Here is a 25,650-nt window from a genome sequence, read left to right on the forward strand (position 1 = left end):
CAAAAATGGTTTGGGGAAGTTTTGAGATTTTTTGTTGAATATCCTTGTCTCGTTTAAACTAGTCATACAAAATACTTTGTTTTAATTTCCTGAAAGCTAATAAAAATAAAAAAGAATACAAAAAATAAGAAGGAAGCAAATTGATAAAACCCTTTTATAATAGCCGCTATTTTGATATTTACATGACATGTATTATGCAAATTAGACACGCGATTTCAGAGGGGGCAGTCAAGTTAAATTCAGCAAATTTCAACTGGTTTCCTGTCCTTTCTGATAAAGTTTTGGCAGCCATGCTATATGCGTTCAGTATTTTAAAAAGAAGTATTCCACGTTTTAGGCAATTTCGGTCCCTTTATGAAAAAAAGGCTTGCGTCGCAACAAGTCAAGATATCGAGTTGCTATTCCAAACTCAGTGAACCGAATTTTTTCTTTGTTGCTGTGTTTGGCAGGCAGTGAAGCTGAGAAAGAATGGTAAAAGAAAGACGACACAAATGAGCTTTAAGTCGTTGAAAAAGTTTTATTTAAGGCCTTCAAAGCACATTCAAATGGGTCGCGTTACACACATAGTAATAGTAAGCTTAACAGCGTCTACGCACCTTTCAGTATATTAAAGATTCCACATTATGACTAAATTAACAATACAATCTTTTAGAAACTACACCCTTATTATTATGCCCTCTTACATTTTGTCACTAGCTCGACGCTAGTGGAACACACACAAGAAAGTTACGACCCATAGCACATGCGCTGATCGAACGCCACAAACTAGGTCTGAATACCATTCGGCAGCCATCTTGGGATAAAGTAAGGATAGGTCAGTTGGCCTTTCTCCTTCCGTTTCTGGTTCTTTTCTTGCATGCGAGGCTGAACAACAAGATTTAGGTAACTATAGTAACGATTCACAAGATCAACAGCCTTGATGTCCTGAAGCTCGTTTCCATAGTCAAACAAGGAATCGAAACGGAAAGTTGCCAGGGCATTACTGAAACCAGCCTCGATCTACAAATGAAATACAAAAGAACGTTGCTGATAGTGTTTCGTACAAAGATCAGAAACTAATAGAGAACAGGAAAGCAGGATAGAAGGCTTTTTCTCTGAAGAGGTTAATATCCATGTGGATCAGTGTACTGTCTCAACACCTGTGACCCTTACGGAAAAACTATGACGAGAAGGCTGATAATATAGTGGAAACGTTGGAAAAATATGAAAGGTTGCGACACCACATCTCCTGATACTCCTCAAAGTGTATGTTTCTTACTCATGATCAGTCAGTTTTACATTTCTGAGCCTAAAAAACTATTGTGAGATTTCAAGGCGTAATTGAGACAGCAGCTGTTTCAAAACGCCCCCTTAAACTGCACTTCCCTCCAGAATAAAATAAAATAAAAAAATAAAATGACCACACGTGAACTTACAGCTGAAGTAAACCTATTTGGAAGCCGGTACACAGAGAATTCCCCTTCTTTTACTCTGGTGTCATTGTACAGTTTGGTCGGAAGGTTTGGAATAAACTCAGCATAGTCTGACAGCTCGTAGTTAACAGCGGCGTGTTGGATCGTCACGTGAGAGATGATGCGGCTCACAATGTCACAGAGCTCTTCTTTGGAATCTATACTCGCAGGCAATCCTTGAATCTGTTCATTAGACAAAGAAAAGAGACGATTTTAACAGAATTACAGGGATCTTAAATTATTCTGAGCTTCCTTTTACATGGCCCAAATGGAGAAACTGCGCCATTCGTCAGGACACCAAAATATTAAAATTGTTTATGGAATCGTGTTTTCTAGTAGAGGCATGAGGGGATTTTATAATCATCTCTGCCCTCCACCTGATTGCCGAAATCTAACCATCACTAAAGGTAAAGGGCGGGGAGGAGGAGAGGAGAAAGGAAGTTAATAATAAAGAAAAGTAAGTTGTCGAATTTTTATTTTTATAAACATTCTTCTGTTTGCCCAAACATTGCAGGCGGAATTGCGCAGTACGGGCTGGAAATCATCTTTAAAGGGACATTGCCACGAGCTCCACTTTAAAAATTCAAGAGCGTAAAGACATATGGGAACCTTCAAAATAGTGGCCCAGTTTTGTTAAAAATTACCATGTCCGTATACTGAAGCTATAAATACTAGAATTAACGATAATGATAACGCGATTAAATTCGTTAATTTGAATAAACACGTACAAACTACAGAAACAAATTCGAACGTATTTGAAAGCCGAATAATAAGGTAAGTCATGTAATTTTGAGGCCATCAGGAAGTTTGGATATCAACTTGAAAAAGTTAGGCAGACGTTTTCAAGTTCTGCCCTAATGGCCTGAAAAAATAAATAAATAAATAAAAAACAGCTAAAAACTAAAACTGGCTTCCCTCTCCCTTTACCACAATTTGCTTTATACCTTCATCTTCATCTTTATGTTCTAGGTTTATTTCGTTTACGCCAAGTTTAGAACATTTTACTGAAAAGCAGAAAAATGTCCGTGACAGGGCGGGAACCTTTAACAATTTTGACAAAAAAAAAAAAAAAACACTTATTGTGGATGTTTAATATTCTATCTTTATATTTACCCTTCCAATGCCTCCGTTTGGTCCAGTTCCCTCGATTGAAACTTCATTGAGATATGCCTGAAGTTCTACGTCTTCTTTCACGTCTGCATCAACTTTATAATACCTAAAAAATAATTAATATACGTAAACAACTTGAATGTTGAAATTATTGCAATGTCGACAAATATTATGTTAATTTCGGCCAGTTGGTTTTCGCGAGACCATGTACACACAGTTATAAAGTCACAGTATATTTACTGCCTTATCTTTGCAAGAGGATGTCACGAACGTAAAAAGAATTCGGGTACACAGTCGAAATTCCATTTAAAACGGACACAAAAGAGACAGGGAAAATCGTTCGTATTATGGAGGTTGACTTTGGTGTCTTTTGCACCAAGCGTAGCGTTTATGATATGGAAGTTTCCGTATTATGGGTGTCCATAAGGCCTCGACTGTAAGACTTAACCAAACCTCTAACTAAATTTTCGTGCTTTACAAACATGTTTGACGGTATTTCCACTACTCTTGTGTTTCCATCACGCACTAGTCTACCACGCGCTTTTTTTTTTTTTGTTCAGTTATCGGTAGTTTAATAATTGGCACTTAATGGGTTTAAATGGCATTTATGAAAATATTTCAAAACATTCATTAGTGTGAGCTTGAAACACATTTTTTTATATTATAACACAAAAAATTGTCCTTTTTATAAGAATTCAAGGATTTTGTTTTTGTTTTACTTACAAGTCCACGTATTTCTTCACCATGTGCTCGATAACTTCCAAGATCTTCATGCCATCATCTCGATAAGGGAAGTATGGCACGAGTTTTTTGTCAGCCAGTCCGCGTTTCTTGTAAAGCAAAAAAAGAATGCAAAAGTTTGAAATGCTATCCGGCATAGGATAGAGGGACAGACAGACAGACAGACAGACAGACAGAGGGACAGACAGACAGTAGGACATATTTTTGTCAGTGAGATTTGAAAGATGAGAAAGAATAAAACATAAAAATAATTGGCATGAAAAGGGTTCGGGAGGCAGAACGAATATATAAAACACTTTAAAGGGACTGTGTCAAGGATTTTAGCTACTGGATTTAGGCATGGGAAATGACCATAAAATTCGTTGAAATGTTAAAATGACCTCTCAAACCAGTGAAGGAACATTTCAATAACACACCAAATACAAAACAAGGTACGGATGTGGGTTTTTGAAATATTGTTGGGGTGAACAATTTTCAAAGTTAATCTTGTTTCTTGTTTCGCGGAAGACACTTGGGATAAAGCTATGGTTTTGTCATTTAGATCCAGAGAAGTAATATCTTTGCAAACATTAGTTTCATAGCGCGTATTTGGCAAAACCTTATAAATGTAAAATTAACTTAGCCATGACACAGTCCCATTAAAAGCTTGACCCTTTAATTTATTTTTTCAGCAATAACCCCAGTACGTTTAACTTAAGACAATCTGACTTTACAATGCCTAGGTTTAATTCGGTGAAATGTGGTAAACACTCGATAGATATCTAGGACCCAAATTGTGTCGAAATTACCAAAGAGCATAAGAGAGGCCACATCTCTTAGCAATTTTAAGACGAACATCAGAAACCTTAACAATCTTGATGCATTATTAGTTGATGGGTACAGAGGTGTCCCTTTGCTCCTCATAAATTTTTCTTTAAGTATTATTATTGTATTATATAATCCACTGCACATAGTCTCATAACATATTTTAACTAAGATCTAAATTTTAGTATTGTAAATAGCTATAGGTTTTAGCATTTCTTTTAGTTTAACTCTTTTTTGTTATGTCTCCAGTATTAGTAGGGGCGTTTTTCTCCAGGTAGGCGGTTGATCGAATAACTCAGCCTTAATAAAGTCCCTTCTCTCTATATAAATGCAAAGTGGGAAACATCTTATCGGATGTTCTTTGTTTAGTAGTGTGCACCTGGATGTTGCTCCTGAAATCTGTCACTTCCCATGTGGATGATGGATGTGCATCTCGAAGGAGTCTCACTGCTCCGTCGTTTCCATATGCAAAAAGAAGATCCATGAACTTCGCTTCGTTTACAAGTGCAGGAGTTCCAAACAAGTTGGGGACAATCACCTCTCGGCAGTGATACTTCAGTATTTGATTCAGCGGATGCAAAGACGGCAAGGTCCGTTTTAAGGAGACACAGAATGGCTCGATGAAATAATGGACCTGAAACAAGGTCAAGGGTAAAAATTGACAATCATTGGACGATTGTTCGTTTGGTATGAAATCGTAGATAGTCATTGAGGTGCGTATCACCGTGTTGGTTTTGATCTTCTCATATAAGAAACAAGCACAAATGGAATGATTAGCTCGTTAAAAAAATAGCACGAAATGACGATAAAGCTTGCTTATCTGATTTTGTAAAAATGGACCGAAAGACGATTTTTGTCTGATGCTAATGGCTAATAAGCAAACCAAAGCTCTTGAAAAAAAACCACACAAAACATTAGATTTATACGACTGAAACCAGAATCCGGTTGGAAAACTTGCATTATACCTGCATGGAGAACATATCCATAAATTACACACATTTCCGATTACCTTGCTTTGACTGCATCCTTTAAAAATACTCTTTTGTTTATGATGAGTTTATTTGACAGTTCATACCTTAGCAAGGTGCTCAACAATTTGCGAGTATCCCAAGATCCGTGATTTGAACATTGAGTTTGGCAATCAACCAGTTGTCTTCATCGTTCGGAGTGTAAACCGCAGAATCTGGAGTAAGAGAAGAGTTTTGACAAAGTTTTGTGAGGTTAGTAGCCAGACGGGTTTAAAAATCTGTCACGTGACACGTTCTGTCCATCTACAGTACGTTCCTCAGAAAAATAATTGACAGGAAGCAAGTCATTTTATAAACTTTTTCTTGGGACTTTTCCAGAACATTCGAGTATATTTCACCTTGTTTCTTTCAAATAGAGGCCAGCTAACAGTAGTCATCTTCATAATCATAAGAGTGTTTTCAGTGAAGCATTATGATTAGACAGTGTGGATTGTACGGGGCATACATGAATTGTTCAATATAAGCCACTCACCCGCTGGAGGGCCTCATTAGAGTAGCCCTATATTCTTAAGGTGAGTACATCAAGCTAAGAAAGTGCCTGACCAGACAAATAGCCTTGAAACCGAGATTTCGGTATATATAATTATCTTACTTACCTGGTCTGTAGTCCATTTGTATGGCAACGGGCACAAGTTCATTGGAACGACCAACTTTTGCAGATGCAAACAGAGCAATGGGAGAAAGAAAGTTCCACATGGTCCTTTTAGGATCTCTGTCTGTAAGGTCCGGTGATCTGTCCATGTCGTCACACAACTCGTAACGCAGAGCGTAGATGCGACCCTTGTTTATGGCCTAAAAGTCAAAAAGTAATATCTCGTCACAAAGTAAATGTTTCAAAAAAGAGATATTGTCGTAAAAAAAAAAAAAATGGTTTTCGTAACATTTTTCCAGGATAAGCTTGGGTAACCAGAAAAATAAGTGAAATTGTTTACCCTGAAATTGTATAGTCGAAGTGGAAGTTAAAAAATAACAGTTTTTATTTTAAAATAGGAAGGAGTGCCTTTTTTGCGTTCTTTTCATTTCATAACAACAAAGTAAAAAGAAAGCATACATCCTCCAGAGAGTCTCCAGTCTTCAGAACCCCTTGTACAGCGGCATCCCAGTCAAATTCAGGATTCAGTGTTTCCTTAAGCTTATTCCAGTCCAGTCCTACTGGTCCTAAGGAAATAACACGCCATTATCATCATTTTAACTGCCACTCCTTTTCTCACCGTGCTTACTCACATAATTTGTAGCCATTGAAATAAAAATTTAATCGTTGTCTTGTCTTGGGGAGGCTAAATTAGAATAAAATGCTTCACATTACAGGATACCGGGAAGGTAGGAGTTAACGAAGCCAATAAAAGAGAGGCCAGAAAGCAGTATTTACTTTGGAAGTGGCGGGAACCTGGCGAAGTAACAGGGACGGCGTAGCCGGGGGGCGGGGGGGGGGCGCCCCCCCCCCTTTTAAAAAAAAAAAATAATTATTTAAAGAAAATATTCTCTCCCCCCCCCCCCCACCCCACCCCACCCCCCCCCCCCCCCCCCCCCCCACATATAAAAAACCACCCCCGCAGTAAGAAAAATCATTTCGTGATAAAAATAGCAGAGAGAGGCGGAAATCGCTAAGGAAGGGGCAGGAACCAGGAGTAAAAATTACTGGAAGCGGAGGGTTCAGATTCCCCTGTTCCGCTCTCCATACGCATATGCACGGTACTAACTATGGTATAAGCAAAAAAAAACAAACAGACAGACAAACAAACAAACAAAAACAAAAATATGCTTCAACTAAGGAAAGCTTCCACATATCATTGAAAACGGAACGACGATCCAAAAGAATGGCACTCATGCAAACTGAATATAACCCTAGCATTCGTCATGTCATTGTCGCGTGAGGGGAAGGAGACGAGAGGTGAACGGCAGCGATAAGCGATTCACACTGAATTTGTAGTTTTCTTTTTATCTTTCCATTAAGGTATTCCTGAAGCTGCTCATAGATTCCCTGCAGTTGGTTGTTTGCCTTAAGGGAAGCTAAATTTTGAAATAAAAAAGGGGGTCACCGTATTCGTTTAGGAGCAGGAAGACCTTGTATTTACCATATAACTCCTTATATTTCCTTAGCAAGTACTGCTGAAAGTACACATTTTCGGTGATAATGTATTATTCTGCCATAGAAATTGATCTGTATTCCCTTTAAAGAAAGAATTTGATCGCTTCTTTCGAACTAAGAGAAAAAATGATAGGTCACCGAACTCGTTTACTTTGAGAAAACGATGATTTCTTCTCACGCGAGCCAAGCCGCATCGAAAAAAGCCGCCATTTTGTTTATGTGCGCGCGCTAATTACGGGTAACAATTCTGCGCAGTAAGGATGCGCAATGCAATACTAGGGAATCACCTTAATCAAGGCGCGTTTTTGCCATAAAGGCCACGTATGAATCGACTCAGATCTTAGTTACCCACCTTTAATTTCTTCTTCTCCTGAAAGACAAAAGAAATTAAATCGATTATGCATTTGAATATAGTATTACTCCCGGTCCTGAGGAGATAAGACGTGAACATCGTCATTAAATAACCTCAACTTTCCTTCTCGAAAAAAAAAAAAACTACAAGGGCTCTAAGAGAGTTATTTGACTGTATTTCATTATGTACAGCTTAGGAGTATAAGTGGAAATGGTTAACTATATCTAATATATATAGTAAATGGTTTGAACCCAGGAGTATCAGTAGGTCGTATAGTACAGTTATAGTGTGATCGTCTGTGTGATAGTAGTTCTGAGAAGAACTGTTGTTGGTGACGGACGTTTAATTTCGACAACCTAAGTTTACGTAAAGTTTACGTAAACCTGAATTTACCTGCTATACAAATAAACAAGATAATCATACATTTTGTCTCACTGAGAAAGTCATCGTCTGATGTTGTCTAACTTGGTGCACGGTTGTATTTAATACTTTCGTATTTTGTTTTTACGGATAGGCCACTGACATAACCTAATTTTTTTTTCTTTAATCTAATATATCAAAAACGAGAAAGTATCCTGGAGGCCCCGTCTCCTGCTTCTTAAGTGTTATGGTCAGCGGGGGACGTTAAAGAACTCACACATTTATCGCAAAGAGTAGGGCACGGGGTTCCGGGGGTTGTGGTCTATCTTATTATCATGTGTCCATGGGTTGGGTGGTGGGGCAAGATCATACACATGGAAGGCGCATGACATGCTGATGTTCGATCTCTTCCCGTAATTATAACTGTAAAGCGCATTGAGCTTTGTAAATGCACTATACAAGAACCATTACCATTACCTTCTGAATTCAAATTCTGATTTTGGGCCTTTTTTGCAACTTCGATGCACTGACCACTTAACTACGTGACGCATTCTCTTTTAGGTACGGGTGCCAGGCGCATCTTTAAATCGAAATTGTTAAAGTTTGTCGCCTGCGGTTCGCAATTCATCCTAATCTTCCCCAAATTTCAAACAATTAAGCATCTTTTATAACTTATCTTCTTTGACGTTTTATAAACCTTCGAAAGCTAATCTCCTTTAATCATTTTTATTGATCAAGAGCTAATCTTCTTTTAATCCTTATTAACTGAAGTTTGCATGCTTGTATGTTTTTAAATGTACTAAGGTTAAATTAAAGTTTTTACCTTCACAGACACCCCATTTTTCCCCGTCATTTGTTGCACACCACGGCGCAGAGTAATCTTTTGTTGTACATTCCTCATATTTCACTCCTTTGTAGGTGAAAGGAAAGTGGCACCATTCGCCTTTTGTTGTCTTGACGGTACAGTCCCTGGCTTCTAAAAAAAGTAACAACATTTATTTTGTTAAAAAGAATCAAGCAGGGACAGGTAAATGACTAAGCATCATAGATGGCAAAAGTACTGATTGCAACCTATATGGTTCAATTACTTTATTAATTTGATCGGTTAAACAAGAGCATTTCTGTTCTTGAAGGTATAATGTTTCCAAACATTCTAAAAAGTAGCTCTAGGACACCCCTCTGTAACAGACCCAGTGGAATCTTTATCCTCGCCGGGGTTTTAGGGAAAAAAATCACTGGGTTGGCCGAATTCCCACTGGGTCGGCTTATTTTCGACTAGGTTTTTTGCAACAGGTTTATTCCAGGAGGGACTCCTGGTTTATTCGATAAAAAAATGGCCAATTGTGGAAAATGCGGGGTAGTTCACAAAGCCCTTTTATACATAGTTGTTACTTAAGCTACGTCGCGGACAACGTATCTTGAAAAAACTGGCAAGTTTTTTCAAGTTTCTCATACGTAATCCGTCTTAATCTTCATGAGTCAAGACCATCCTTGTTTATTTTCTAGTTTTAAATACATTGTTGGTGTTTTGTGCGTCAGAAAACTATTATCTTCAGGTTTGGTTTCTTTTAATTTGAGAGTAATCAGAACTTAAATTAACGTGACATAGCACCTTTAAGTACAACTGACTCACCTTCTTCTTCATTGTTATCCTCTTCTAAACAATCAAAAATAAACGAAACAAATAAATAAAGGAATAATTGAATACAAAACTTTTGACATAAAACGAATTCATCATCAGTCTATTGAATTTGTCAATAAAGTAACGCTAAAGATTAGTTTAAGTATATAAACTGACTAACCTCCTCCACTGCTTTCCTCTTCTGACAACCAGAAAAAAAAAGAAGCATATCAGATAGATAGTTTTATTGAGGTTTTAAAGATACAGCAAGGGCTGAATTTGATAAAACAAATGTTAATCGCTAAAAAATATCTACTAGGTGATCTATTTACATAAAAACAAGTTAAAAAAGTTAAATTAATTAAGTTGAAAACACAAGCAAATGCAAAAGGGAAAAAACCCGACTTTATACAATTACTATAAAAAAGTTATTTTATCAACCTGCGGAATCGTCTTTCTACTTCTTAGATCAGTTAAAATTACATTTATTGGGTGCAGGTAAAAATTTGAATAATTTGTGCTCACGGTTATTATTTATATCAAGAAACATTTTGACGGTTTGGGTCTGTCTCCGATCGGAAAGTTCCTCTAAACTCGCAAGTCTTAGAGCCTCGCGATAAATAACATCAGAAAAGAAATATTTTAATACAAACGTTCGACATAAGAGAATTTCAAAATCGTGTCTATTGATTTTTAAAGTTTCAAACTAATGTATTACCTTCACAGACTCCCCATCTGCCTCTGTACTTTTCTGTAGTTGAACACCAAGCTTTATGGTAATGATCAGTGGTACACTTGTGGTAAACTTGACCACGATAGGTAAATGGAAAATGGCACCATCTTCCGTCTTCTGTCTTTACTGTACATCTCCCTTTTTGTGGAAGAAACATTAAATATTAAAAATAGTCTATATCAGTATCAAAGAGCGACCTCTTAAAGTCTTACATTAGTTAAAGTTGTTATTAAAGATCATCACATTTTTTTTCATCAGAGTATTGAAAATGAGTTCGTTAAAATATTAGCACGCGCTAGGCATGTTTGACTACGCCATCCAATCTTTAATTTCTTAACAGTGGAGTGTAAGCGCGTGCTAATATTTTATCGAACTCATTTTCAATACTCTGATGAAGGTGGACAGAGGCCACCGAAAATTTAGTGTTTAAAAATCTTAGATCGGATGAATCATTCCGACTGAAATTAAGTCTACCGATCGCCACAGACAAAGTGTATACGAATATATGTTTATACATATATAATCGGGTCGTGTGTCTTAGTTTTTTTAAGTATCTAGCTGGCGAAAACCGTCTCCTCCTCTCATCGCTTCCGCACGATAGTGGTAGCGTGATGTTAGGAAATTAATAAAAGATACTGTTATATTTACCCCAATTGTTGGCTCGAAAGTGGACTGGAAAAACTCTGACAACATGAGGTATTCTGACATGGCCTTGATCTCTTGGCCATACGTTGCGTTGTTGTACTTTTCTGTAATTTTATTGCTCGCTCCTGCCACTCCAATGTAAACTGAAGTGTAGTATCTCATGAACGGGTCTTTCAGAGCAACCGCTCCCAGCTGCTTCTGGGTCATGTTCAAAAGGGCAAAGCCATGCAAAGCTGGGTCATGTTTGAGAGTGTATGTCTTCTTGTTTTGAACAAGAGCAGCATTCCTGCTGGCTTTACACACAGCGCTGGCGTGCTGAGGTAGGGAGACTTCACAGCTGACAGCTGATGCATACCTTGAACAACAATTAAAAAAATATATGTATTACCCTAATGTGCAGGTTTATCAAAAAATTAAAATTGCTGCCTGGTGTACTTTTCGTGAAAATAAATATTGTAATACTGGTTGTTGAATTCATGGTGGTATCTCCTTGACGTAAAAAATAGTTTCCATTTGCAGACAAATAGAAGCAGCATCTTCATATAAAAGTGCTGAATAATCAAGAAAATCTATAACCTAATGAACGCGGAATTTAATATTAAATTTCACGTGATATGTATTAAGAATTCATTGATTAATTTATCAAAGGCTTCTATCCCAAGTTACAATAACTGAGCATAATTTTAACGGATGTCAAAATCTAAACGCCTTTACGAACTTCAACCGTGGCGGTGCTGAAATTAATCAGCTTTGAAATAGCGTTGAACAGTGCAGCTAGAACCTTTTTTTTTTTTTTTTTTTTTTTCTTTTTTTTTAAAAAATAATAAATATGTGTTTATAGTGGTTATGCAATTAGCTTCATATCTCAACGAGATAGCTAGTTCACAGGCATGCCACTGAAACAGAGGAAACAAATAATTTATAAATGAACATAACAAGGTTAAAAATCCCAACTGGCAGGAGGCAGACCAGTTGGCTATATACAAAGCGTGGTCGAGGATTTGAACTCGAGACAACCGAGATACAAATCCAGCTAGTGGCAAGGGCAGGCTTCGAACCGGTGACCTCCGGATTACAACACCAGCGCCCTAAACCACTCGGCCACGCTTGCCTCCTTAAAGAAAGACGTTACCTTGATGTAACGTTTTAAATTTGCCACGTTTGTAATAAAAAAATAAATGTTTATTGCCATCATAGATGAAAATGTTTGTGACTTGAGAGCTAAGTTTTCAGACCTCAGGTCGCAAAAGGGAATTAGTTAATTTGCACTCGTTGCATAACTTAACACTTGTTGATTCAAAACAACACTTCGAATTCATTCAAAAGAGAATAAATTCGAAGTTAATTATGTAAAAAAAAAACGATCAAGTTATTATTTTCTAAAGTGTAAGTTAAATAATGTATCTACCCGAAATATTTGGGCCGGAACGGAACGAACCAAAGAAGTGCTTTTGTTTATGACCTTTTTATCAAACATCGAGCACACCACGACAGAATCGTTCATTCAACCTTTTTTGCCGCTTGTTGGTTTTTAAACAAGATTTGTATCACGGTCAAACTATCTAAAGTGCCACTTTAACAAATTGAGGGTTCTTCCACGCGAATAAAATTGCAGTCTTTTCGTCTCCTGGAGGACTACGCCCCAAACAGGCAACATTAAAAAAAATTCTTTATCGCCATTTCTCTGACACTATGAATCAAATCACTAAAAATTCTTTGGCTTGTTAAGTTACCATGTTTTGTGAATACTGTAGTTTGTAAAAGGTTTGTCGCTGACTGTTTTTGATGTTAAATTTTTAAGACGTTTCGGCTGTTACTTAAGCCTTCATCAGTTATATAGTCAGCGACAAACCTTTTACAAACTATGTCATCCCTTGACTACAATTACACTATTTTGTGAATCACTGTTATTCCTCTGGTGGTTTCCGCCATTTTCTTTCCCACCGTTTTTAAGCTTCTTTTAACCTGGTGCTAGTGTAAAGCATTATACTGATTTAATCATCTTTTGTTTCGTTGGTAATAACTTTGGATAATAAATATTGCAAAGAAACGAAAACAGAGCATAAAATCGCATCCAGCATTTTTTCTTTTGGGGCGAAGGTGTAATAGCCTGAATATTATAAAGCACGAAGGGAAAAATGACTCATATCTCGCCGTAAAAGTCTTTTTTTCGTTTTTTTTTTTTTTCATGTGTAAATTGATAATTTTAATTTTCTTAGTAATTCGGTTCAATGACGATAAACTTTAGCATTACACTGAGGTGTGTTTTGAACGAATGCTCACTTTTTGACGATATATTAACCCGCAGAGAAACAACAACATTGAAAAAAACTTGTGGGTGTGTGTACAAATAGTTGTCAATGGAATCATGATTCAATTCCAAAAACAAAATTACAAGCTGCATGAGGCTTGGGTTCAACACAGTACTTTTAAGGATTCGGACATAATTTAAATGAGAAAAAAAAAAAACAATAGCTTTTGTACATTAACATGAAAGTACGGCTTATGGCGAGTCACTATATGCGCTTTTTTATATAACTCAATTTAAACACTCCTTGCTATAAGGTCACAACAATATAATTTTACCAAGAATATAAGTTTCCCTTCTATCCTAAAAATATATAAACTGCAAACGATTTAAATACGCACTCAGCTTAGGAATTTATGCTAATATTAAATGATATTGATGTGATATTAAGATTAAAATTGTTTTAAACAGCAGCGACGCCTAAGATTAATCCGTTCGCGTCATAACGCGTTGAAAATGTATTATGTAATGACTATTAATACTAGTGTATTATCATTCTGATAAGGGGCTTAAAATGACCTAAGAGTTATTTTCTTTTTGCGAAACAACGCGGCATATTAACCGGTTTAGTTTCTTCAAAAGCTAAGTGATATGTAGTATTAAAATTTAAGTATTATTGTTGTCTATTCCACGAACCTTTTTTTCGGTTAAGCTTTGACCTTTTTGAATAAGTTGTGAAATATTTAAAAAACGGATGTTTTCGTTCTTGTAATGCGGCTTTCTTCGACTGAAATGAAATGGCGTCCCGCGATAAACAATTCAAGAATAATAAGTTCTTAGTTAAAAGAAGTAAAAACAAAACAACTGCTACCCTTCGGTTTAATCCGTACGCGTCATAACGCGCTGAAAATGCATAATGTGTTAATTAGTTATCCCAGTGCATTCTTAAAGTAAAAGTCTGTATACAATTAAGCTTTGTACTTTTTTATTTGTATTCGCTTTGAATGTAAAATTGCTCACAGACAAGAAACGTATTCAATTCGATTCTGTTTGGATGCGAGAGCGACGCGTTTTAAAGTGACGAATTCCAATCTAGTTTTTATAGTGCGAAAGCAAAAATTACTTTCTTCTGCTGTACATGTTAATCAATGAACGCCTTTCTTCCATGTGGGAATTGATGTTTAAATTATCTTGTGATTCAGTTCAATAACGATAAAATTTCGCATTGTCATATTAAAAAAATGTGAACAATAAAAATCCAAAAGATTATGTAACCCTATTCTGCACAAACAAATGAAAGTTTTTGGGTCGTTTTAATTTTTGTGATAAAAATCAGGAAAATGTACGCGTTCGACAAGAGAGAAAAAATCTTGCATGGAATGCCACCCTCTAGCAGCAATCTACTCCTGTGTTGGACCGACAAATGTGACATTGGCTGCATAAAATTTTTTATGTTATTAAATCACATGCAGTGTGACTGAAATAAACGCTGTTGCAATTTTTACCTACAAACATGCACAACTCCTCTGGAAAAAAAGAAAAGAAAATGCTTGTACAACGCTGCGGGGAACACTTTAGCCAGTGTCGACTTTTCTCGTCGTTTCCCAAATGACTCTCCCGGCAAGGACTATTACATTTTGTAGTTCCACATTCCTAAGGAAAAACTCACATCATTTCTATCGTAACTGTAGAGTTGCGTTATAAAAAATGCTCCATGAATTATTTCTATGAGTACTTCGAAGATGTGCAATTTTAATCTTGATAAATAAATGTTGTTAGTCTTAATAACTCTGTCGCGAAAATAACACCTTTCCGCCCCGTGATATTTCGAAGAACGATGACAAACCACGACTTATTCCCTTATCAAACAAATCAGTGTCATACAGTAAAAAAAGCAAATATTTTGCTTAAATAATAGTTTTGGAAGAGCGCAGTAAAGTTGGTGTTTCGTTCTAGACATCACTGCTTTGGTCGCCTATAGCAATGCGGGTTTGAGAGCAAATTATGCCTTTCAACAATAATGGAAGCAACTGTTTAAGATTTCATTAATAAACTCTAAAATTATTCTAAACGACTGGAAAGGGAAATAAACATATACAATACCTTGAAGCTGTTATCAAGCCTCCGATAAATGATAGCAGCACAATTAAAAGTTTCATGCTCGTAGCGAGTTGAAGAGGAATCGTAGAGTGGCCTTTCTGTCCTAAACGCGACTTGCACTAGAGGGCGTCCACTAACCTTGCTCTGTTTACCGCGTGCCTTTTATATATAGCACAAAAGGATTTAATGAATACCACTTTTCCACTTGGGAATTGATATTTTAATTTTTTGGTGCCTCGGTTGAATGACAATAAAATTTCTCATAAAAAGTGTTTTTTTTAGTGAATGCTCACAAAACCGTAACAGCGTCTAATCAGAGCGGGACCAATTAAACAACCCGTACCAATCATCACAGCCAGAACAGAAACAACACATTCCAACATTTTCGAGTACAAAACAATAAAATATCAACTCGTTCGCCCGCGATGAATGCGCTTTTTGATCTCAACTGCTTTTTAACTTTTGTATTTTGGCAGTGCGATTTAAATATAAATAAAGATGTAACCAAAGTACGTCTTGAAAGTGTGAAAGAACTCCAAAATGCGTGAAAACAGAAAACGCAGAGGCCGTATGTGCCGCCAATGTACGTGATGAAGTAGCATTGTCGAAAAATAATTAAAACCTCAAGCGCTTCGCTGGTCTCACGGGTTAAATTTCTGATTTTTCTAACAGAGTAGACAATTACAGAATATTTTGCGTATTGCATGATGAACAAATGCCTCAATCTTACATCCTCAACTAAATATGTGTTTGTTTTCCAATGGCGAATTGAAAATTCAACATAACCTTGTTGATTCGGTTGGATGATGACAAAAAATATGCGAATGGTGGTGTTTTCAAGAATGCTGACTAAACCGTTCGCTGAAGTGTTATAGATTTACACAGTTCGTTTAACCGATCAAAACAACTGATTTTGGAGTTTCCAGTTTTGGCCGAATTATATTGTGCAGCCGGTTTTAATTTCGATGGGCGTCGATCGACTAATCCTGGTCTGTTTAAGGTTGCTCGATCCGGTTTTGGAGTGACGATACCTTTCAACTTTGAGCAACTTGCATGCCAACATAAAGAATACAACAGAAAATCGACCAACACAGCTGCACCATTGCTGAAATCGATCAACACAGCTGCACCTTTACTGAAATCCATCAATACAGCTGCACCTTTACTGAAATCCATCAATACAGCTGCACCTTTGCTGAGGTGTAGTTGCATTGTCACTGATTCTCTAAAAATGATTTTAAAACGTGAAAATATGTCACTACACCTTGAAGTTGTTTTAATTTCGTTGGGTGTCGATTGACTAATTCTGGTCTGTTTAAGGTAGCTTGATCGGGTTTTGGAGTGACGATACCTTTAAACTTTGAGCAACTTGTTTGCCACCATCAACAATACAACTGAAAATTGGTCAATACAGCTGTACTAAACACTGTTAACAGAAGCGTCTTGGCCCAAATGATGTTTTCATCGCAAGTGCTAGACCTACACAATCAATCAACACCCCCTCCCCGTTCCCCACCTACCCTTTGCCCCTTTCCCTGCCTACCCTTTGCCGAGGGGCACTCCGCCCAAATGAATCGTAAAGCAAACAAATTTATTTTCATCGGATTCTTCTACAACCACTGTAATTTTTAACGGCGTTGCCTACCCGCCAAGATGGCGTCGAAACCGTAACAAGGTCTATTGAATGTTTGATAAGTGATAGATACAATATGGGCGGCCGATCTGTATGGGTATTTACAATGATCGACGAGCCGAAGGCGAGCCAATGTAAATATTTAAATTTATCAGACGCGAATATTGTAACGGACTTGTTTCTATAAGCTTCAAAACAGTAAATTGATGCAATAGATCGGTGCCATTTTGAATCAAAAATAGAAAATGTATATTCTGTATTGAGATTTACAGCGCATTCATAGAACCTGAGTAGTGACTCTTCTCATTGTATCCGTTCCTTTTGAATTATTAATGAATTTTACAATATAGAGATGATTTCGTTGCTTGCTGTTGTAAATCTTAAGGTAGGAACCCACATAGAGGCCTACCTTGCAAGTAGAGAGAAAATACAGGCACTTTGAATACAAAGCGTTACCTTATTATACTGTATTTTTTTAGCTTCTATAGTAGAACGGAAATGTATTTCATCGAATAGAGGAGATGGGCAATCAGCACACTTAAGAAACCAAACAACTCTCTCAACTGTCCAAATGTACTGCTAGCTTGTGTCAAATAAACCGTGTAAAACATCTATTTGATAAATTAAACCAACGCTAATAACCACCATCAATTCTCTGGTTTTCAGCAAAAATGATGTTTTATTGTTCATCAGTTTGGGCTAGTACAACAAAAAAAACATTGCTCGACTTCAGAAAGTGCAAAACTTCAGAAACTTTGCGGCTAGGGTTGGCACCGGAACAAGGAAATTTGATCACATCACCCCTACGTTAAAGCAACTCCATTGGATGCCGGTTGCTTGGCAGCTTGAAGTCAGAGACGCTGTAATGGCTTATAAATGTTTGCACGGACAAGCCCCAGCATATCTGCGCAGCAAATTTATTGTTAGATCTGACGTCCATTCTATCAATACAAGACACAGAAACAAGTTGGATGTCCCGCTATTCAAAACAGAGCTGCTCGACTTTGGAACGAGCTACCTCTGACTCTAACAGATGTAAATAGTTTGAGTATTTTTTAAGGATGCTATAAAACGTCGCGCTTGGAAGAATTTTATTGATACATAGAACCCTTTTAAACGAAACCCTTTATAATATTTAGAATGATTTTATTTTTTAGCTGTACAGTTTTAATATTTCATTGTAATTTACCCTGAAAAACTATTTTTGGAGAGGCAAATAAAATCTTAACTCTATAAACGACATTTTTCCCATTCCCTAGGAAACCCATGCATAACAACCGTGACTCAGAATTCGAATGGCACGCAACTTAGTAGAATAAAAGGGAACTGTCTAAAACAAAAACGAGAGCAAGGTTTATCTTGCAAACAAGAATATCGGGCAGATGTGTATATTTTTATCTGTATTAACGGTTTAATGCTTTTCCGATCAAGGACTACAAAACAATCTGCACTTCTTTGACATCGCTTCGGCCCCATGTTTTACCTTTTTGGGGAATTTTGACTGAGCATTAAACTTTTTCAAAAACCCATTTATCTGATAGAGACATCAGAACAGAAAAGGGCGAGATTCGTCCTGCAAAAAAATAAAACACTTGCACACATACCACAATGTCAAATTCACCTTTAATGTGATTATGTAAGCTTCACTGCATAACACGAAACACCGCATAACTTTTTGGCAACTATTTGCAGATTCACACTTATTTTAAGAATACATTTTAAAATGTAAAGAAGAATTGAAACCACGCCCTTTATATCACCTATGTGACATGGAATTGTGGCTAACTAAGCCTTCTTAAGTCTGGATTCCATTCGGCAGCCATCTTGGAATAAAATATGGATAGGTCAGCTGACCTCTCGCCTTCCGTTTCCGGTTCTCCTCTTGCATGCGAGGCTGAACAACATGCATTAGGTAACTATAGTAACCATTGACGAGGTTCACAGCATTGATGTCTTGAAGTTCGTTTCCGTAATCAAACAAAGTATCGAAGCGGAAACTGCCAAGGGAATTGAAGCCAGAAGACTGAATCTGCAGGAAAAAATAAGATTGGTTATGTTTTTATTTTTCTCATTTTTCCATTAAAAAAATATTCTTCATTTTAAGACAAGAGTAAGAAAACTGGCTCTTTAAAAGTAGTGGGTCGAATGACAGCATTGCCGGGCAAACTAAAACTTGGTTAAATGAGTGCTAAAGGCAAACTCGTGGCGACTGTCGAATTTACGCCAAATATAAAAATTACGAATGTTCAATGGCTCGAAAAATTATAGGGGCACAAAAAGTAGGTATTGTTAAAGCTTGGTTTAAGGGGAAATTTTTTAGCAGCACAGTTAACAATGTACCATGGCAGGTATAACGACCTGTAAAATTGCTATATTTATATACAGAGGAAGCCACATCAGTTCTTGCTGGCTTTCATACGGGTCCCCTATCCAGGTCGAATTCGATTTTGGAAATTGTTGGTTTTTCAGGAGGGAAAAAAACCGGAGAACCCGGAGAAAAACCCTCAGAGCAAAGCGAGAACCAACAACAAACGCAACCCACACATGGCACCGGGCCGGAATTGAACCCGGGCCACATATGTGGGAGGCGAGCGCTCTCACCACTGGGTCATCCCTGCTCCCCTGTCTTGCTTTACAGTCGAAGACCCCCCCCCCCCCCTACCACTCCCCCCGCCACAAATCTCCAGCTTCTCTTCTAATCCAAAAAATAATTAAGTTTAACTTACCGCAGTTGTCAGCCTGTTAGGAAGACGGAAAACAGAGAACTCTCCATCTTCCACTCGGGTGTCATTGTACAGCTTAGTTGGTTGGTTTGAAATGTATTCGGGGTAGTCTGTCACCAAATAGTTAACAGAGGCGTGATAGATTGTCACGTGGGAAATGATGCGACACAAAATCTCACAGAGCTCTTCCTTTGAATCAATAGCAGCAGGCAAACCTTGAATCTATGAAAGAGAAAAAGAATTAAATTAAAGCCATTAAGGAATATTCTGATCCAAAAAGAATAGAAAGGCCTAAATTTTAACCCTTTTCTCACAGGCAAATTTTTAATTTGTCAGAGGTGGCACGTTATTGACTCAAGAATCACACAAACTAAACATGCCTTACAATCGTATGCAACCAACATATCGCATCAGCGATATAAGATAATTTTTTTAATTGCTTTAAATGAATTTTATGCTGTTAAGAAGTCAAAAGAATAATATCAGTTTAGGGCTAAGAAAACGTGCAGGTTGTTAGTTAGCTTAAGGAACTTCTTCTTTGGTGATTGATCGACAACTTGGCGGCGAATGACCAAGTCAGGCCCCTAAAACAGGCTCACTAGAATTAAGTCATTGTAAAAGAGAGAAATTTTATGTAAATTACGCATCACTGTTGTGTATTGGGGATAAGTTTGTCTATCTTCATTCTTCACACTTACCATTCCAATGCCTCCGTTTGGTCCAGTTCCATCTAATGAAACTTCATTGAGATAAGCCTGAAGCTCCACATCTTCTTTCACGTCTTGATCCTCTTTATAATATCTAAAAAATATCATACCTCTTGGTCTTGAAAACTGAATTCAAAGTTGCAGTTCAAATTTGTTTTGGTTTGAACGTTTTCAAAAAAGTTTGAGAGTTTCCTTGTTTTGGCGACGATCTTTTTCGATTTAACCTGGCGTGGCAACAAAATGGAATCTGTTGAAATATCGGATGAATTTCTGTAATAAACAGTAACGTCATCAACGATCTGCCCATACGTACTGAACAGAAGACGCGTTCACACACTAAACTCTGTTGCCACGTAACTCAAAGGGGTATGCGTTATTAGATAGATAGATAGACAGACAGACAGACAGACAGACAGACAGACAGACAGACAGACAGACAGACAGACAGATAGATAGATAGATAGATAGATAGATAGATAGATAGATAGATAGATAGATAGATAGATAGATAGATAGATAGATAGATAGATAGATAGATAGATAGATAGATAGATAGAAAAAAACTCCCCCACTAGATAGATAGATAGATAGATAGATAGAAAAAACCTCCCCCACTAATACGGGAACATAACAAAAAAGGGTTAAAATAAAAGAAAATACTAAAAAACTATGGCTATTTATTCCACTCTAAGCATTTATATATTTGAAACATGGGCCTTAGCTTTGCCGTGAAGTTCGAAGACGCGGCTTCTGAATCACTTTGGAAAGAAAAGTGTGTTACACTTACAGGTTAACGTAATCTTTCACCATGTGTTCGATAACTTCCAAGATTTTTAAACCATCATCTCGGAAAGGGAAGTAGGGCAGCAGCTTCCTGTCATCTAGTCCGCGGTCCTGGTGAAATAAAATCGACATAAAGTTCTATACACAGTAGCATTAAAAAAAATGTAAACTAAAAAGTCAAAAAATATTCCAGGTATATGCGTTATCTGGAATTTGGGTTACAGTGGAACCCCGATATAACGATCCTCGATATAACGATATTCCCGATATAACGATGAATATTCTATGTCCCAGCAAAAGTTACAGTAAAATGTATGGGACAGAACCCCGATATAACGATCTTCGATATAACGATATTCCCGATACAAGGATGAAAATTTAGCGAACCGAACGTAAAATCTTCCCCGATATAACGATATTCTCAGTTCACAGTCACAATTAAAGCAAAATATTGAATTTAATTCAATAACAGAACACCAAAAAGGTTATCTTTAACGTTTCTGACAACAGCTTTGTAAGTCTTTTGAACGAATTGATATACGACAATGACACTGTATTCTAAGCCTCTTCATCCAGTAAAAAAGTATATGTTTGGTTTACCCCGATATAACGATATTTTCGGTCATTTTACGGCCATATCGTTATATCAGGAACTTCGATATAACGATTCCTCGATATAACGATATAAATTTACTGCTCCCTTGGCATATCGTTATATCGGGGTTCCACTGTATTAAATTGCTTCTCACATCGTAAACGTTAGGCGTTGGAACGTTTTTTTTATTAGCAATGCAATGTGTACTTGAAACTACTCACTCAAGACACCGCTACAACTCACTTTGATGTTCTTTCTATAATCTGTCACTTCCCATGTTGTAAGTGGATGGATATCTTGCAGAAGTCTCTGCGATCCCTGGCTTCCATATGCGAACAACAAAGTAGCAAGCCCTGTGTCTCCAAGTAGGACAGGACTTCCAAACGTGTTGGGGACAATCACCTCTCGGCAGTGATACTTGAGCATTTGGTTGAGTGGATGTACGGGAGGCAAGGTCCGTTTTAAGGAGACACAGAATGGCTCGATGAAATAATGGACCTGGAACGAGTTGTCAAGATAAAAAAATAATTCAAAGTTTACCTGACATGCAACGGTCATAAGAACAGCGGCTTGGTAAGTTTAGCTTTCGAACTATGGACTAGGCCTGTCCCGATTGTGCACGGCAGCTTTTGAGCAAAGTTTTCCGTTTGGAGGACGTTTGAAGCAACTTTTTGCGGTTCTAGCAACCTCGAGCAAGTTTTGCCTTTCTGAGTACCTTTTGAGCGAAATATAGGGTTTAAAGCACATTTCAAGCACGAAAACGTCAACGATTACATAGAAAACTTCAATTTATGCGAATTTGTCGAATGTTTATCAACCTTTTGAACACATAAACTGTCAATTGACAAAGTTTTTTCAGTCAGTTAGACTTCAGAGTATTCTTAAATATTTTTGTGCAACTGTTTAAAGCTAAGTTTCACGCTTTTTTTCTTGACCGATGTTAGCAATTATTGAGAAGAACGAAAAATAAAGCTTTTTAATAACGTTAATTTAAAAATATCAAGAAATTTAGAAATCAACTTTTTTGTATTTCTGGCAATTGTTTCTTTAGCAACTTTTTGGCATTCCAGTGAGCAACTTTCCAGCATTTTGCGAACACAATCGGGACAGGCATAGACCACGTCAATAAGTCACATAAAGGGGTTTAAATATCGCATTTGTAAGTGCAGAATCAGGTTTAAGAATAGTATTTTATAAAATATATAATAACTAATTTTGACGCAAAGCCAAGCAATGGCAAAACATCAAGATTTTGTTGCTGTGGGGTATTGATGATGATAGATGTCAGTAAAACAAAATTACAGTAAAATTTTTTTGCCAACCTGTTTTGCCGGGAAAATAATTATGAATGAAATGCACCTATGTTTAACTAAAAACCGACGAACACCTGCATGCATTTTCTCGACAATAATTTGCCTTGTACTTCAGTTAACAGTTTTTTTTTTCAGTTACCCTAGCGAGGTGCTCCGCAATTTGAGAATATCCTAAGTCCGTGATTTGAACATTGAGTTTGGCAAGCATCCAGTTGTCTCCATCATTGGGGGTGTAAACGGCTGAATCTGGCAAAAACACAATTAATTTCAGGTAAGGAACACACAAAAAAGTAATGAGAAAACATACATACTTCACGTGAAACAACGTAAGGTATGTTAAAGCCTTTATGTTATTTAAAGATATTAGTATAATTTTGTATAGCATCAAATGGTTAGGAGAATTTTTATTTCCCCTGGAAGGGATTCTAGTTTATTGCATGTTTTTTTTTTCAAAAATTCAGCGGTTCCCATTTATCGCACTCCTGTATGGATGAAAAGAAGCCCTGAGCGAGATGGTGAAAGTATTTAAAATGTCACCGATCGAAAGTCTGTCTTGTTTGGTTTTACGAAATCCAGAGTTGAAACACCACCTCTGTAAAAGAACTGATGATGATAAGCGGTTCGATTAAAACATTGACAGGCCGGACAAAAATCTACGGGGTGCTCTGTGCCCCGGTAAATAGACGTTTTATGGGTACGAAAATAATTTAACGCAAACGATACATCTCGCCAGGACGTTAAAGAAACTGACTATATCTAGGATTTTTTCAACTACCAGGCCTAGAACCGATATGGCCGTGTCATATGGATTATATGAATTTGATGCAATGATAAACATTTCCGTCTCATATACACTAAACAGATAAGTTGCAACAGTGGTATGAATATATTTTGGATATTTACCTGGTCTGAAGTCCATTTGTATGGCAACGGGCACAAGTTCATTGAAACGACCAACTTTCGCAGATGCAAACAAAGCAATGGGAGAGAGAAAGTTCCACATGGTCCTTTTAGGATCTCTATCTGTAAGGTCCGGTGATCTGTCCATGTCGTCGCACAACTCGTAACGGAGAGCATAGATGCGACCCTGTCTTATGGCCTAAAAAGGTAATTGAATTAACAACTTAGAAGCGTGTTGCTTATATCTTTCCTTATAAGTCAGAAGGTCAGTCAGTCAGTCAGTCAGTCAGTCAGTCATAAATCAATAACATACATCTTCCAAGGAATCATCAGTCTTAAGAGCCGCTTGCACGGCAGCTTCCCAGTCAAATTCAGGATTCAGTGTTTCCTTCAACTTGTTCCAATCAAGTCCTACTGGTCCTAAGAGAATGATAATAAGCTTATATTGCATTTGATATAAACTGAGTTCGTATTGATTGTCTCTATGCAAACGTTATCAAGACTTTAGGATGGCCTTTCTTAAGATATAAATGACCATCCCATAAAGCAGATGTCATAATTCTACGAAATCTCTTGCTTTGGCTTTAGGCAAAACTTTACGAATACAAAATCGCAAGCTTTTCATCAAAGCATAACAGCCTTGTTCAGCCTCACTTCAGTTATTGTAAATCTATTTAGGTCACTTGTAACGCAGGTCTCACTGAAAAGCTTCAGAAATTTCTGAATCATGTGGCCCGTATTTTGATGTCCACTCCTTGATGGTTTTCCCATCACCTGCTTAGGCGGGAAAAGCTCAATGCTACAGTGAAAATGGAGTGAAATCCCTTACGTGAGCCAAAACTCAAAAGAAGCTTATAGCTTCTTATTCCCTTTCTTATCTGTAAGTTTGTGCCATTTTATTTTATAAATAGAAAATAATAATAAAGCGCTTGTGAAAATTTTACTTCTAGCTGGGGTTCACATTGAATTTGTAGTTTTCTTTTCATGCTTCCATATAATTACGTTAAGCGTGTTTTTGCCATATCGGCAGAGTATAAATTGCTTTAATTACCCACCTTTCATTTCTTGTTCTTCTGAAAGACAAAAAATCGAATGGCTCAATTTGTGCATAAGAATATAGTTTACTTACTGTCAGTCAGAGTTCGGTTTATTCCTCAAGATTGACGTCGACCGGATAATCGTTTTAATCTCGTACCCAGATGTCTACTTACCACGGTAGTACACATCTGGTTAAGTGCGTCCAATTCGCCAATCTGATTGGTTGATAAACAGCTTCAGCATTTGCGCGCGGATGATGCAAACTTTGTTTCGCACGCGCGCACCATGCGTTAGGTAGCAGGAAAAAAGGCTTTTCTACAAACGCGTCGTGCTTTGAACGTTACTAATGCAAATAAACTAAAGATACAGTTTGTAGTTCAAGCTTGTTAGAACAAAATGTTTTAAAATGACTTTATTAGTGGGTAAAAAGATGGGCAAAACCCTTTGCAAATCTGACACGTACTCATGACGCGTACAGCTAGCTTGCTGGTTTGAGTGTTTTAATTTATCAGCAAAAACACGACTGGCGGCTTTTTTTTCTTCCTCAACTCTATTTCAAGATTGTGTTACTTGTCTTTCCTTGTATGGAAAAGAAGTTTATCAGCTATTTACAGCGGCCAAGTGAGCTTTTCATCTACTAAATTGCCGAGCATGCGTAGTCGCGTTGTGTGTCACA

At 37.2% G+C, this 25,650-nt stretch overlaps 1 protein-coding gene and 1 pseudogene across 2 annotated transcripts in view; both read right to left on the reverse strand.

Moving 5' to 3' along the window:
* Positions 1–601: 601 nt before the first annotated feature.
* Positions 602–25,650, reverse strand: part of LOC144634091 (polyunsaturated fatty acid 5-lipoxygenase-like) — a 30,055-nt pseudogene continuing 5,006 nt past the window's right edge. The window contains exons 4-16 of the transcript XR_013567153.1: positions 10,275–10,427; positions 9,738–9,758; positions 9,569–9,592; positions 8,759–8,911; positions 7,576–7,593; positions 6,186–6,292; positions 5,731–5,926; positions 5,182–5,289; positions 4,486–4,740; positions 3,285–3,391; positions 2,565–2,667; positions 1,416–1,634; positions 602–999 (exon numbers count right to left, since the gene is read on the reverse strand). The product of XR_013567153.1 is annotated as a polyunsaturated fatty acid 5-lipoxygenase-like (transcript). The remainder of the gene's footprint in view (positions 1,000–1,415; positions 1,635–2,564; positions 2,668–3,284; positions 3,392–4,485; positions 4,741–5,181; positions 5,290–5,730; positions 5,927–6,185; positions 6,293–7,575; positions 7,594–8,758; positions 8,912–9,568; positions 9,593–9,737; positions 9,759–10,274; positions 10,428–25,650) is intronic.
* Positions 18,523–23,157, reverse strand: LOC144634092 (polyunsaturated fatty acid 5-lipoxygenase-like). The gene is made up of 5 exons (XM_078493042.1): positions 21,967–23,157; positions 21,133–21,239; positions 20,337–20,439; positions 19,642–19,860; positions 18,523–18,944 (listed from the first exon to the last, which is right to left on the reverse strand). The coding sequence occupies exons 1-5, from the start codon at positions 22,279–22,281 to the stop codon at positions 18,711–18,713; spliced, it is 978 nt and encodes a 325-aa protein (XP_078349168.1). The 5' UTR covers positions 22,282–23,157; the 3' UTR covers positions 18,523–18,710.

The sequence above is a fragment of the Oculina patagonica genome, chromosome 12, assembly GCF_052425735.1.
Source record: "Oculina patagonica isolate OP01 chromosome 12, crgOcupat, whole genome shotgun sequence".
NCBI lineage: Eukaryota > Metazoa > Cnidaria > Anthozoa > Scleractinia > Oculinidae > Oculina > Oculina patagonica.